The sequence below is a fragment of the Caloenas nicobarica genome, chromosome 1 (assembly GCF_036013445.1).
Source record: "Caloenas nicobarica isolate bCalNic1 chromosome 1, bCalNic1.hap1, whole genome shotgun sequence".
NCBI classification, from domain to species: domain Eukaryota; kingdom Metazoa; phylum Chordata; class Aves; order Columbiformes; family Columbidae; genus Caloenas; species Caloenas nicobarica.
Window position 1 is genome coordinate 13575842 of NC_088245.1, and position 15663 is coordinate 13591504.

General features: G+C 39.5%; 1 protein-coding gene across 1 annotated transcript in view; it reads right to left on the reverse strand.

Moving 5' to 3' along the window:
• Positions 1-15663, reverse strand: part of PTPN12 (protein tyrosine phosphatase non-receptor type 12) — a 77298-nt gene that overhangs the window by 22525 nt on the left and 39110 nt on the right. Inside the window, exons 7-11 of the mRNA XM_065637292.1 lie at positions 12993-13052; positions 10432-10574; positions 8952-9018; positions 8262-8339; positions 8064-8162 (exon numbers count right to left, since the gene is read on the reverse strand). Of these exons, the coding sequence (XP_065493364.1) occupies positions 8064-8162; positions 8262-8339; positions 8952-9018; positions 10432-10574; positions 12993-13052 (447 nt within the window). The remainder of the gene's footprint in view (positions 1-8063; positions 8163-8261; positions 8340-8951; positions 9019-10431; positions 10575-12992; positions 13053-15663) is intronic.

Consider the following 15663-nt stretch of genomic DNA (forward strand, 5'->3'; position numbering starts at 1 on the left):
CAGTGGTTTTCTTTTGAAAAACAATTTTCAAAAAGAACCACAAACATCTCAGATCTGTAACATATTTCAAAGCACAACACCAGGTTCATGACATAGGCCCCACTACCTGCCAGCCTGCCTGTTCAGACTGGGTGCCAGAGACTGACCTTCTGTGGCTTCACAAAAAAGGGAATTGCCTGTTCATTTCTGCTTCAAATGTGACAGTTGCATTTGAATTTGTTAAGCATTTCCAGCTTTGGAAGAGAAACCATAACTAGAGTTATTTCAACAGCTAACTATCCTCACTTAAATTTAGATTAATTGGTTACATGTTTTAATCACAGAATCACATAATGTTAGGGATTGGAAGGGACCTCGAAAGATCATCTGGTCCAATCCCCCTGCCGGAGCAGGAACACCTAGGTGAGGTCACACAGGAAGGCATCCAGGCGGGTTTTGAATGTCTCCAGAGAAGGAGACTCCACAACCTCCCTGGGCAGCCTGTTCCAGTGTTCTGTCACCCTCACTGAGAAGAAGTTTCTTCTCAAATTTAAGTGGAACCTCTTGTGTTCCAGCTTGAACCCATTACCCCTTGTCTTACTGTTGGTTGTCACCGAGAAGAGCCTGGCTCCATCTGTGTGACACCCACCCTTTATATATTTATAAACATTGATGAGGTCACCCCTCAGTCTCCTCTTCTCCAAGCTAAAGAGCCCCAGCTCCCTCAGCCTTTCCTCATAAGGGAGATGCTCCACTCCCTTCATCATCTTTGTGGCCCTGCGCTGGACTCTCTCCAGCAGTTCCCTGTCCTTCTTGAACTGAGGGGCCCAGAACTGGACACAATATTCCAGATGAGGTCTCACCAGGGCAGAGTAGAGGGGAAGGAGAACCTCTCTCGACCTACTAACCACCCCCCTTCTAATACACCCCAGGATGCCATTGGCCTTCTTGGCCACAAGGGCACAGTGCTGGCTCATGGTCATCCTGCTGTCCACCAGGACCCCCAGGTCCCTTTCCCCTACACTGCTCTCTAATAGGTCATTCCCCAGCCTGTACTGGAACCTGGGGTTGTTCCTGCCCAGATGCAAGACTCTACATTTTCCCTTGTTATATTTCATTAAGTTTTTCCCCGCCCAACTCTCTAGCCTGTCCAGATCTCGCTGGATGGCAGCACAGCCCTCTGGCGTGTCAGCCACTCCTCCCAGCTTGGTGTCATCAGCAAACTTGCTGATAGTACACTCAATTCCCTCATCCAAGTCATTGATGAATATATTGAACAGTATTGGTCCCAGAACTGACCCTTGAGGCACTCCACTAGATACAGGCCTCCAACCAGACTCCGCCCCATTGACCACGACTCTCTGGCTTCTCTCCTTCAGCCAGTTCGCAGTCCACCTCACTACCCGATCATCCAGTCCACACTTCCTCAGTTTTGCCGTGAGGATGCTGTGGGAGACGGTGTCAAATGCTTTGCTGAAGTCAAGGTAGACCACATCCACTGCTCTGCCATCGTCAATCCACCTTGTTACGTCTTCATAAAAGGCTATGAGGTTGGTCAAGCACGACTTCCCCTTGGTGAAGCCATGCTGACTGCCCCTGATGACCCTCTTATCCTTGATATGTCTTAAGATGGCACCAAGGATAAGGTGTTCCATCACTTTCCCAGGGATGGAGGTGAGGCTGACCGGTCTATAGTTGCCCGGGTCCTCCTTCTTGGCCTTTTTGAAGACCGGAGTGACATTTGCTTTCCTCCAGTCCTCAGGCACCTCTCCCGTTTCCCAAGACTTGGCAAAGATGATGGAGAGCGGTCCAGCAATGACTTCAGCCAGCTCCCTCAGCACCCGCGGGTGCATCCCATCTGGACCCATGGATTTATGGATGTCCAGATTGCTTAACTGGTCCCTAACCCAGTCCTCATTAACTGAGGCAAACTCCTCCATTGCCCTGCCTTCCTCTGGGGCCTCAGGGGTACGGGGCTCCTCAGGACAGCCTCCGGCAGAGTAGACAGAGACAAAGAAGGCATTCAGTAACTCTGCCTTCTCTGTATCTTCTGTCACCAGGGCACCCACCCCGTTCATCAGTGGGCCTACATTGCCTCTGGTGTTAGTTTTATCTGCCATGTATTTGAAGAAGCTCTTCCTGTTGACCTTGAACCCTCTCGCCAGGTTTAACTCTAAGGAGGCCTTAGCTTTCCTAGTTGCCTCCCTACATCCTCTGACAACAGCCTGATATTCTTCCCAAGTGGCCAGCCCCTCCTTCCATGATTTGTAAACCCTCCTCTTCCACTTGAGTTTGCCCAGCAGTTCCCTGTTTAACCACGCAGGTCTCCTGGCTCCCCTCCTTGACTTCCTGCGCGTCGGGATGCACTGATCTTGAGCTTGGTAGAAGCAGTCCCTGAATGTTAACCAACTATCTTGGGCCCCTTTACCTTCAAGCAGCCTTGCCCACGGGATTTCCTCCAGCAATTGTTTGAAAAGGCCAAAGTCGGCCCTGCTGAAGTCCAGGGTTGCAATTCTGCTCGGTATTCTGCTCCCACCACAGGAGATCCTGAACTCCACCATCTCATGGTCACTGCAACCAAGGCAGCCCCCCACCTTTACTGCTTCAACCAGACCCTCCTTGTTAGCGAGGACGAGATTTTTTTATTCCCACTACTAGTTTTAAAATAGTTATATCACTGTCTGCTAGTGTGAAAAGTCTATTATCAAATTTTGTTCCTCAGAGTACTAAGTAAAGCACTTCCTGCAAAGAAATAAATTACATCTTTTATTCTTTCTTATTGTTTGTCACTAACCTCCTCCATTAACTGGCTGCCCAATACAATATTCCAGAAGTACTCCAACAGAAATACCCTATTGTTGCCATTTCAGTGGCTTGTGTTTGTCCTTTCAGACACATTGCACAAGGAGTTCATTGTCCTGCTGACCACTGGCTGTAACTATCAACTTTTTCTTTTTTGGAGTGAGATTCATTTAGCAGATAAATGCCACTTACATTTAGATGACCACAAATGAAGCTCCCATACAGTTGGCCATGGTTGGTTGGTTTTCATAGAATGGTTTGAGTTGGAAGAGGTATTTAAAGGTGATCTAGTCCAACCCCCTGCAATGATCAGGGACATCTTCAACTAGATCAGGTTGCTCAGAGCCCTGTCCAGCCTCGCCTTGAATGCCTCCAGGGATGGGGCATGTACTACTTTTCTGGGCAACCTGGGACAGTGTTTCACCATCCTCATCATAACAAATTTCTTCCTCACGTCTAGCCTTAATCTCCCCTCTTTTAGTTTAAAACCATTACCCCTTGTCCTATCGCAACAGGCCCCACTAAGAAGCCTGTCCCCATCTTTTTTAATAGGCCCCTCTAAGAACTGAAAGGCTTCAATAAGGTCTCCCTGGAGCCTCCTCTTCTCCACGCTGAAGAACCCCAACTCTCTCAGCCTGTCCTCCCAGCAGAGCTGTTCCACCCCCCGACCATTTTTGTCACCCTCCTCTGGCCCCTCTCCAGCAGGTCCGTGTGCGTCCTGTGCTGGGGGCTCCAGAGCTGGACACAGCACTGCAGGTGGGGTCTCACCAGAGCAGGGCAGAGGGGCAGAATCACCTCCCTGACCTGCCGGCCATGCTCCTGTTGATGCAGCCCAGCATATGATTGGCTTCTGTGCTCCGAGTGCACATTGTCAGGTCACATCCAGCTCTTCATTCACCACTAAGCAACCAGCCAGTAAGCTGGGGATTAATTTAACAGATAATTTTACCCCACTGACTATAATTGGAGCATTGATATTGTACTAAAAAGCCCCTCCTTAATCATAAGTACTAGCAACTAGAGATCAAAACTAATGCAACTGCACCCTGAGAACAGGGCGGGCTGTTGGCCTGGCATCAGCATGACAGCACATCCCAGTTCCATAAGGCAGAGAGATCTCAGAAAGAGTGAAACTCCACAGAAGGAGTTTCTCCCCCTGACCACCAACTTCTCCATCCCACAGCAGATGAGAAGTTTCACAGAACAGGTGTCTTATTTCCATGCCCAGTTTTCTAGAAGGTACTGGCAAGGGAAAGGGTATGCCTGTTGGCTGTGGTGGAGACCAGCTCATCCAGAAAACAAACCAGCAGCTGCATCCCTGTCCTTTATGTTTGTGAAGCATTTGTGAACAGAACGTTTCCTGAGAAACATTCCCAGGCAGATGAAAAAGCTATTAAAGAAGCTAACATATGTCAACGTTTTCTTAAACTCTATATATACAGTAAGAAGCTGTTTCTAGTTGAAACAGGCAGAAGTAGCTGAAGAGGCACTGCTATTTTTGCTACTAGTAATAAAATATATGGATATACCTTGTAAAAATGTGTGTAAACTCAAATGCCTGAGGCACACACACAACCATAGAGAGTTTACAAAAACAATTCCTTAAAAAAAAATAAAAACACCCAAGCAATGAAAACCACACACACAAAATGGTACTTTTCAACTCAGTGGTTACTCCAACTTCATACTCTGGGAAGGCTCAAGGCAGATGTCATATTTGTTCAAAAGTTTTCATTTCTACATTAGGTTAAAATCAGGATTGGTTCACTCTGTTCTAGTCAGTCACATTATACCAGGAGCAAGAATGTTACAGGAATTGTCACCAAAAAAGAGGTACTTGACTACTTTGCTTATTTAGCTCAGACTGATGTTTCTGCAAAGGCTTCATTTGCTTTTAGACACCTCATTCCCCAGTAAATGAAGGATTTTTACTTCAAAGGTTGGAGATGATAGAAGATTAAGGCAGTAACCAAATGCACTAACCCATGCAGGAAAAAAAAAGTGTTCATACCAGCTTTACGCTGCCACAGCATTTTAAAATAATTGTGCTCAGTTACTGCTGGAGAAATATTGCTTGCTGAACTCTCAAAGCAAGTCTGTTACTTGTTCTCAGTTCTGTGTCACAGCAGAGCATGAACAACCTGTGTTTTGAGCACCCTTGTGTGATACCAACTCACAGATTTCGTTTTTTATCACATATCAAAGTAAGCGAATTGGCAAACAGGTAGAACAACGAGCATGGAGCACAACAGGGCAAGCTCAATTGTAAAAGTAACTGTAGGGTATCTCGCAGGGACAGCCTCATCCGCTCGGAAGAGCAGATGGCAGTATTAAGAAAGAGCCTTCCAGCCTTCCTAATCACAGCTTACTGGCAGCAGTCAACACCCTCTTGCTTCTCTAGACAGATGTTGCACTCTCAGGCAGAATACAATTTTTGAAAGTATCAGCTTCAAAAAACCAGGACAACTTATGTAGTTCAAAAGGGTCATCATACAGAACTATTAAAAAACACCACCAAAAACCAACCAAACACACAAACGGATTAAATAATGTGCAATTCAGTCAAGTAAGCGTTCAATGCAGCATCCTGCTTTCTTACAGAAAGACACCTATCCTGTTGTGGCAGGCTTCTCACTAAAACAAAACTCTACAATTACATACATAAATATGAAATGTGTGTATATCTATGAAATACTACATTAACAAATGAAAGGACCATAAAATACTTAGAAGCGTAGATTACATCTGGTCTAGAACACAGAGTAATTCATGTTCCTGTGCTAATACAGGAATTCACATAGCAGATGCAGTGTCTGAATTCAACTTGTGAGGGTGACCTAAATGGTGCCATCATCTCCCAAGGGTGGGTCTTTCCCCCACCTACCTCCTCCAACAGTTGAATCACCAAACAAAGCTGTCACTAACTTTGAGCAAATAAAGAATATCACAGTTTTAGACTGATATTTCACAGGCATTGACCACAACTCAAAACCTTTTATACAGGAATTGCAATGCATTCATTTTCTTTCGGAACTCACAGTGGAAATATTTAATGTCATACAGAAGCTTTCTGCACTGGTAAAGTACAGCAAGTTTACTGTAAAGATTCTTCCAGAAGTAATCTCATGGTTTCCCTTAAAAGGAATTAAGGCATTCCTTTTGCTCTTATCATAAAGCAGCATGGGAACCACAGAGCATCAGTGGATAAAAAGAGAAATACTCCAGGCTGAAATTATACACTGAAATTATTCAGATTAAATAAAACTTTCCAAGCACAGGCAAACAAGATAAATGTCTCTGAGGACATATATGATTTTTTAAAACGCTACAATGGCCAAAAATCTCTTCCCAAGCTGCAAAACAGCAAAGGGAATTTGGACAGCAAAGTCTTTTCACTTAGAGTTTCCAAACCACTAATGTTCTGAGTATCAACATTCTTAGATCAGCTGATTCCTCCACAGCTTCTAAAAGTGCAATCAACAGCAGCAACAGAATTCTGACACACTTACAGGAACAAATACAAGATACTTGAGAGTACTAGCAATGCCATATTTTGGATGAAGTGTTTATTAACGAAAGCTTCTATTAGCGAATAACGGTAAAACAAGGACTTGCAGTACTGTAACCTGCTTGTTACTGTCAAGAGAAATTTCAACAGAAATGTTTCCAAAGAGATAGTTAACTTTCTGTTTATCTTTTACTCAATTTTCCTTTTTTTCTACATACAGAACATCCAACTTGATGGAATTCCATCCGATTTGGACTTTCCAAAACAGCCATGGTTCACTTCAGATCATAGAGATGTCTCTCAAGTAACTCACAAAATATTCTACTGATACAAATCTGACTGGTATCTTATCAGATGGTCAAGATTAAGCAGCTCAAATACGTTGCAAGGCTTCCAAATGGAAAACCAAGTGTAATATTTTCATGGCAGTGCTAATACCACCAATGATGGCAAGAAGCACATAGTTAATGGCTCTAAATACATGACAATGTGATCAAGAGTTCCAGTGGGAAGGGGGCTGAGTCCAAGACTCAGATCCCATTTAATTGTCTGATAATTTAAAGGAGTCCTACCATGGGAGGTGTGGAGAGAGAAAAATGGTTCTGATTATCAAATTTAGCAACTGAGTCTTTTCTTATCAGAAAAAAATGGCTTCTGAGCAGCAAATTCATCTTTGCCCTGAAATTTGGCTACTCAGGGGGACTGTTGAAAGTACTCTAGCTGGTATCTGAAGAAACCTTTCCTCATATGGTTTTGTTTACATAGTATTATTTTAAGCACATTTACAGTTCTACATACACACAATATGCATAACTGTGTAGTAAGAGTATACAATTGACATTATACTATATCATATGTGCATTTTTTACATAGCTGTGAATCCCATCAAATTCTAATAGAAATTCTAAGCCTGTTATAAGTTTATTTTCAAACACTGCAAGGGGTTTTTTCGTTGACATTTTACAGTATTGTTTCCAGCAGAGCAAAGTTGGCAAGTTCACAGGAACACACGTTCAGGATTGTGTCCAAGCTACCTCCCTCTGAATACTGCTACTCGTTGCCAATCAGATTAATTTTTTACTGTGATGTTACTGGCAAACGCTGCTTACAACGCTCAGGTAACTCAATTCCTTTCAAACACTGCTTGAAATGGGAAAGGCAACCAGACAACACAATCATGAAACCAACCCTACAGAGTACTCCAACCCTTCAGAGTCCTATCAAAACATTAAATGAAAGATAAAAGTACTGAACTGAAGAGGAAATTTTCTATCTCCTATATAACTGGCAGTACTATAGCTGAAGTAGGCACATTTTATTTGAAAATGTTTCCATTGAACATGACTAAAACCATCCACATGTACACAGTTCAAGAGTTGCTGTAGCATCTGCAGGCAGAGTAAGATCTGAGAACGAACATTGGGATATAACATTATACTTAATAAAGTTACTTGAAAACTTTCTGCAGAGTTTGTTTCCTTTTAAAAACGAAACAAACGTTCTGGGTTGTATCTTAGTTAAAAAAACTATAACTTTTCTGAGAAATGGCAGATGTTATACACAACAGACACTACACAACGCCCTCAGAGATAAAAAGGAAGCTTTTTCAGAATAGCAAAAACACTGTCACAAGTGAGGCTCAAAGTTGGGAAAATCAGGTTAAAGCTACAAGCCAATACTCAAATGGATTTATAAGGTAGTCTTGTACCTCACACAACTAAACCAGAAGCCAACAGCTACAACTGATTGAAAGTCACATGAGAAACACACATACCACTCCATCTGCAATCTTCCAGTCTGCACAACTTTCATATTTCTGCAGTTGCTTTTCAAACAGTTGTGCTATGGCTCGATGGACGAGTTCATACTGCTCCTGTAGTAGATTACCAGATAAAAATAAGTGCATGAGATCTTTACAAAGAGTGATGCAATATTACCATAGAATGAAGATTCATTTAAAAAGAAACGATACCTTTGTCTGCACTGCAGAGTGCCTTTGTGTCCTCATTTCCTGTATTAAATTGAACACATTGAATTCTTCAGGTATTTTCTGAAAAATAGAAGGAAGTCAATTACATTGCCATAACTGGTTGTCAGACAGCAATATGAAAGTTGTTTAGACATAGAAATGTTTAACTTTTGCAGTTAAAACCAATCTGTTTTCTCCACATTGCAGCTTTTTATTTATTTATTTTTAAAGTAAGCAATTCCTCTCAAGAATTGGTTTTAAACATTTGATTTAGACCACATGACAACACTTCAGGTGTTTTGAAAATGAGACATCCAATGAAAGAATTAACATCACACTGTAACATCAATGACAATTCCCAAGCTAAAAACCCCAGAACAAAGTTATCCTTGTACAATATCAGGCTTTAGAAGCTGCAAGATGAAGCAGAGGTATTGAAAAAGTTAAACTCAAAATCACTTTATCAAAATACATTTTGAAATTTTTAGAACTGTACAGTGACTTTTTTTAGATACAAACTTGTTGCCAAAGGAAAGTCAGTCTGTACTAAAGCATGAATGCAATTAAACTAAACACCCAACCTGTCAAGAGTTCCAGAATATCTTAAATGTTTCACTATTATACAACATTTGGGAGTTCAATCACTGTTATGAAACAATGGAATACCACAAAAATTATTTTAAGATTCCTTACCCCAGCTTTAAGCAAATTCCATGTATAATCTATGGCACAGATGGCTCCTGTTCTTCCACACCCTGCACTATGAACATAAACGGTTAGGTGTATTAGAAGTTATTTGAATTTGTTAAAGAGATGCTATAAGCTCTATCTCTCCAGAGTCCACATTCAAAAAAGTATTAAAATCCCTCAACTATCATTTTAAGCTCACTGACACTACTGTATCTTAAAAATTTAAAAAAAGCAGTGTAAAATGGAGTACTGTAGTTTTTGATGCAAGTCTTTCATAGCCAATTGGAACTGCTATCATAAAAGATGCTTCAATGTTGGTATTTTTATTGCCTCTTTCACCACACAGTTTTGAGTTATCACTGTTTCAACAGGAGGGATTTTGCCCAAGTTTAATGATAGATATGTTAAATGGCAGAATAGAAAATGTTTAAAGACTTCCTGCATTTTTTCTCATTTAGTATCACTTCTGTATTTTCTGCTTTTTACCTAAGAAAACCTTAAATCTGAAAGTTTTACAAATGACAGTGAACTATCCCATTTATTCTTCCTAATAGTATGAATTTCTCTATTTTTACAGACAGGTACAATGCATACACATTTACTACATTATAATTATACTGTTGTAAAGAACCAACATTCACCAGAAACAGGACAAAGTGAAAGATTCAGCACTAAGTAAGTTTCTCAGGGTTTTAGACCTCAGTTACCCAAGAGTGACAGGTTACAAAAGGGTGCAGCTAAAGACAGCAGATTTCTATAGACACTTGCAGAGAATAACCAAGCTCTACAAAGTTACTAAGTCTCCAACAATTTGACATTTCCTGGCTTCTTAATCTGAATTAAGTTTTTCTGACATAGAATACACAAAATTTTCTTGCTTTAAAAAGTATCAGAGAAGTTATCAGAAACTGCCAATTCAGCGAAACATCTTCATGGCAGTTGAGTTTTGACAGCCCTTCTGTCAGCCAGATTTCAGGTTAAAGATGAAACTGCTGCTCAGAAGCAGAGACTGACCAAGCTGAAACTACAGCCTGCTCATTAGAGATGGTTTTTGTCATATCAGAAGGCTGACAGAAGTGTTCTCAGGTAGGAATGGCACCTGCTATGTAGTCTTTCCTATTGAGAATGGACCCTTCACTCCCATATCTGATTTGCAACAATCTTCAAAGTCTGTTTTGTCCTAATGAGGATCTAAGTGTCTTAAAAACTACAAAACCATTTCCCTTTCAAAGACTAATTCTCTTCTGATTGATAGTCTGTCTTAAACTGAAATAGAAGCAAAGTTTCACTGTGGCGTGAGTTTTAAGACAAGACTCCATGATTTTGAGCCAAGTTTTGACATGCGGAAATATTACTTTTTAGAAAAAAAAATAAATACATAAGTTTTGATTCTAAATCACATCAGTGCATCTCATACCAGAAAGTCTAGTCTTCAAAAAAATTAAAATGCATATACAATTTAAAAACTAAATATATTTGATACCTGCAGTGTATACAAATTGGTACATCTTCATGTTCCTGATATTCTCTCATCAAGCTGATCATGTCCAGAATAGAATCAAAAGATGAAGGGACATCATGGTCAGGCCAGTTAACATAATGAAATTGATAGACACTACGAGTCTCCTAAAGGAGAGGGACGGAAAAAGGTGTTAATGATAAGACATATTTTAGGAGTTTGCATGAAATAAATAGTTCTGTGAACTACATGAAAGTTACAGCTGCCTATTAAGGTCCACAAAGAACTTTCACTTTATTACATTTGAAGAGAAAAAGCTGGTGATTTCTCACATCATCAGAACTGTCAGGAAAAAACACGCTTTTTTTATAAGGAAATCAAAAATGAAAAGGAACCTTCATAGTCCTTTTTTTTACTGCCACTTTTTAATAACCTGGTGGTTTAGCTTAATAATCTTCAAGTTTCAGTCAAACTGGTTTTTCCGCTAAAAGCAGAATAACTTCATATATTTATACGAATTTTCATTTCTTTTGCATAGTATTTTGAATGATACTCCATTGAAAGTTTTACAGAAGTGACAAAAGTTTCCATTATTCTGGAAAACCAGAAAGGGTTCCTATCACGAATACATATTTTCCTCCCCAGTCCAAGGCTATACCTAGAATTCTTCAAAATAAAATGAAAAGTCCATAATTCATTAACAAAATGTGTGCTCACAGAAACCCTGAAGCAAATTTGCTAAGTAAGGCTGAGGAAAGATCATTTTATCAGCCACGTAGGTTGAATATCAACATATCTTGTTAATCCTTTCAGTCACATTACTCTTTAAAGGAACAACAACTTCAGGCTCTTTGCCAAGATCAAAGGCCGAGCGCAAACTGTAGCTTTTTGTTACTACTTTGTTTTTACGTAGTTCGCAGTCATCCTATTAAAAATTAACTGGAACAGAACTCATGGAAGTCAAGTGGTTGAACATGATTTGCATGCATATTATACATAAGCAAAATACAAATTAGCTACAGTTTCTGAAGTAGCCAGTGGTCATGACATTCGGATATTAAAAGTAATCTAGGTTCTGCTTTGAGATTTTTGATATCTTTTCAGTTCTGTTTTTAAGTGTACCACTTCAATAAGCATTGCAAAACCCACAGTTTTTATGCGGTTAATTTCTGCTGTCTAAAAAGTTGCATAGAATCATCAGTTATGAGCACTCAGGACACCCTGACAGAAGTGAGTGAAGTTCATGCATCCCTCTGCAGGCACCTAGCAAGCTACCACAGCCAAATATTACCCCCCAAAACTACACCCCTCTTGATTCAACAGTTTTCGTAACTGTTGTGATACCAGTTATTGAACAGGAATAAAGCACTGCTAAAGAAAACATACCTATGAGACTAACCTATACTAAATAAATTCTTAATATAGGATGTCAGTTAAAGCAACAGTTATTCTGTAAAATACACTGTCAACCTTCATGTTTTCGCAGGACAGCTCTACACTGATTTTTGTTCAGAACAGTTGCTTTTCAGAAAAGTACACAGTCACCTCAAATCTGACACTTAAGTTTACAAGAAAGGCTTGAATCATTCATTCTTAACACTTAGGAGAATGCAAGTGCTTTTGTTTCACTGAAAACATGACAATTTTCACAATTAACATAACAGTTATGAAGTATGTCTCATGTTTTACAGTAGTTTGTGTCATAAGTTTTGACCAAGATGAATAAACTCAGTTTCTTCCATGAAGAGACTGATTCTAATCATTTACAGTTGCCAGCTTAACAAATAGCATAAACTAACTGGTTTACCAGAATACTTGTCTGGTGAGCCAGTTCTACATCTTCAACACTAGAATATCAAACCTTAAAGAATTCCAAAGTCTTGAGCTCACTTTTAAAAAACTACTTTTCTGTCTTGACCCTTGAATTATTACATACAATTCCCCCATTCTGAAGTTCTCCAAGCAAAAAGACAATGCATCTCAATTTAATCAAGAACATGTCATATTTTTCATATCCATTTCAATTCCAAAAAGACTAACTTTTCACAAGCTAGAATGAGAAATTTTGGGGAAAAAAAAGTTACTAAGCTGTTGTCATTCTTGCTTTATTTTTATTTGGCAATACAAGTATATGAACAGGCATCAGACATCTTTTAACCATGTAAAGCCCTCTTGACAATAAAACTATAGGGCAAATTCTAACAAGCTCACAGACTTTACTCCCCAAAAAGCTAACTAGAGCAAACAGTTTAGTTTGAGAAGTTTGACTCAGTTTGACATCATATTTTCAGTTTGACATCATATTTTCAGTTTAGGGAAACAGTAAAATTCTCCAAGGGTGACAGAAGCTTCCTAGTTGTTAACACGCTGTTGAAGCCCATCGCATATACCAGACAAGTAAAGAGTTTCACTACTCTTTTCTTATATATTAAAGCTTTTAACATCACTTCTAAACTTGATGATTTACATGCATACAGAGTCAGCACCTAAAAAAGTGAAGATTTTTTCCTGCATTTTCTCCATTGTATCATTTAAGACCTTTGAGCAACCATTAAAGTTGAGACCAGAAGTGATCATATACTTACATTTTGAAATTCAAGTAGTAATGTTCTAATGAAGTAATCTGTTCTTGCTTGCTCAGCTTCCTAAACATGAGAAATCAGTAATGAATTGGAAAAAAACCCAGATCAATATGCAGCATACAGTACATACTTAAAATCCAAAACTTTAAACTTTGATCTCTCTTCTTTTTTTTTTTCTTCAATTTACTGCTTTTGTGCCTACTATTTCCCCAAAAGATGGGCAATCAAAACATTGATTTTAAAACAGCAGCAACTTGCTACACAAGACATTTGTGAAAGACGCTACTTTTACTTCAAATAAAAACGTGAGTTTTCAAACCAATAAGTGTATAGCTTACTCCTGAAACCATCAATAAACCTTGTAAGAGTATTTCAAAATAGTTCTCTTGCTTAATTTCTCCTTACATTTATTTGATTTACGGACTGCCTCCCAGAGCCATTCTTCTATAATGCTTTTGCTGTCTAAACTTCAGTTTGTTATCACTCTATGACATCTCCTTTCATTTTTTTCCCCTCAATTATTTTCAATTAAAAGTGCATCTGAATGGATCACTGTCACTATCTTGGTTGTGGCCAAAATGCATAGCTTCCACGCCCCTGGAATTCTCAAATCTGCCTTTGGAACATCACGGAAAGTTTATACAGTAGACACCAAACAATATTACTGTACTTCAAGTATCAGTAATATCACAATTTGAAGATATCTTTAAAAGCTTAGCATTATAGCTTCCCACAGTGAATTTAGGAGACCACACATGCTTTAATATATTCTTATCTTCTACTGGGAATTTACCATTTTCTGTCAAGGAAACAATTGCCTCACTTTGCAGGTTTAAAGGAGACAGTGCACAGCTGGAAGCAACAGAGCCCATAGGCACCATTGTACCCAAAGGTAACGCATTCCCAGCTCCAGCTGAGAAGTCAATCACAATGTCCACACAATTCCATCACAAATACTTACCAGGTATGTGACCATCACCCACTATGTACAGTTTAAAAAAAAAAACAAAACACACACACCCAAAACCCACAAGCCAATTTTTAAATCAAGGTAGGAAGAGGCTGCTCGGAATCTTTACAGACTAAAATTCATAATTATATTCTTTCCTGGCCAGATTCAATTCTTTGTAGAAAATTTCAAAGTGGGATTAAGAACAGCTTGATAAATTGGCATGCTAGCTCTTTCTGAACAACTTAAAGAACTTCAGCTAGAAAATAGCAGCTATTCCTGTCCGAACCCACACAGCTTTAAGTTAAGTAAAGAGAGTTTTGAGATCAATTTGGAATGGATCAATTCCACTGTTTTAGAACAAGTGAACAGCTACGGCCAGTCATGAGCTCCAGTGTGAAAAGTTCACAGTAAATTACTCATACTGACAGTTATACTCAAGATTTTCGTGACAGGTTTCATTCATATCATAGTAGTGACAATGGAACATAATAGAACCTGATTAAACTACCATGTGTCATGATTAAAAATAAAGACACAAGAATGTGTTTTCTTCCACAAAATGATGTGAACACCAGAAAGAAAAAGTGACAAAAAAACAAAACCCAAAAAGTTTGTCAAATTCATCATCCACTGCATTATAAAATATTGATAATCCCGGGGCAACACTCAATCAAGGAAGTCCTGCTAGTCCATCATTAGAAGCCGGCAACAAGGAGAAGGATCATCCTATGTGTGTTTTTTTTCTCTCTATTCTCTTCCCCTAAGCAATCAGGCTGTCATTGAACACAATGTGATAAGCTGGATGGCACCTGGCATTATTCAGAAATGCAGGCTTGATGATGCCATCACAACTCCAAGAGCTACAAGCTGGACAAACAAGCCACAAACATGTTTAAAGCAGGAAGGAATAACAATACATAAACAAGCATGTACAAAGGCAACCAGGTACTAACCCACACCTGAGGAACGCTGATCATACTGATTTTTTCAGCCACCGCATCCTCAGCCATACCCTGAAAACCCCGCAACTCATGCGGTGTGTTTCTGCTACGGAAGTGGTCCCCTTGTGTGAAACGCTAACTGCACCGTGACTTTTGACTCTCCAGCTTCCTTTGCTGAGGAAAGATGAGTGCAAACCCCATGGGGCACACTCTTGTGTGATGCCAAGATGACAGGTGCCAAAAGAATAATTACTTTCAATTCCCTGCTGTGACTGCTGTAGGAAATACCCACAGCCTCTCTTCCTGCCTATTAATCTGCCAAAAATCCTTATGTTACCATTTATGACCAAGTATTAGAACTGGAAGAGGCTCTAGTAGTTATGCTCAGTAATCAGAACTCCTGATAACGCTCACACAACATGCAATGGAAGTGTTCGGGTTTCCTCCATCTTTCTGCAATCATGGTTTACTTGACAGTTACCCCCGGGAATTCTCTAGGAAAAGATTCAAACCTAATGGTATCTGCTCCTCATTTTTGGCTTGACTTTAAAAGCAAAATTAGAAGCAAAGGAAGTACTTGCAAATAAACCTGTACCTGTTACCAACGGAAACACATATTAAAAAATTAGAGCTGAGTTTCCATTTTCTTTATTCATGCTAATTAACTTTATGTAACTTAAATAACCTATTCCAGTGTTAATTTAATTTCTCATGCACATCCACAACGCATAAGTCATAACAAACAGCTGCATGAGTATTATTTGATTTCTTCAGTACAGTA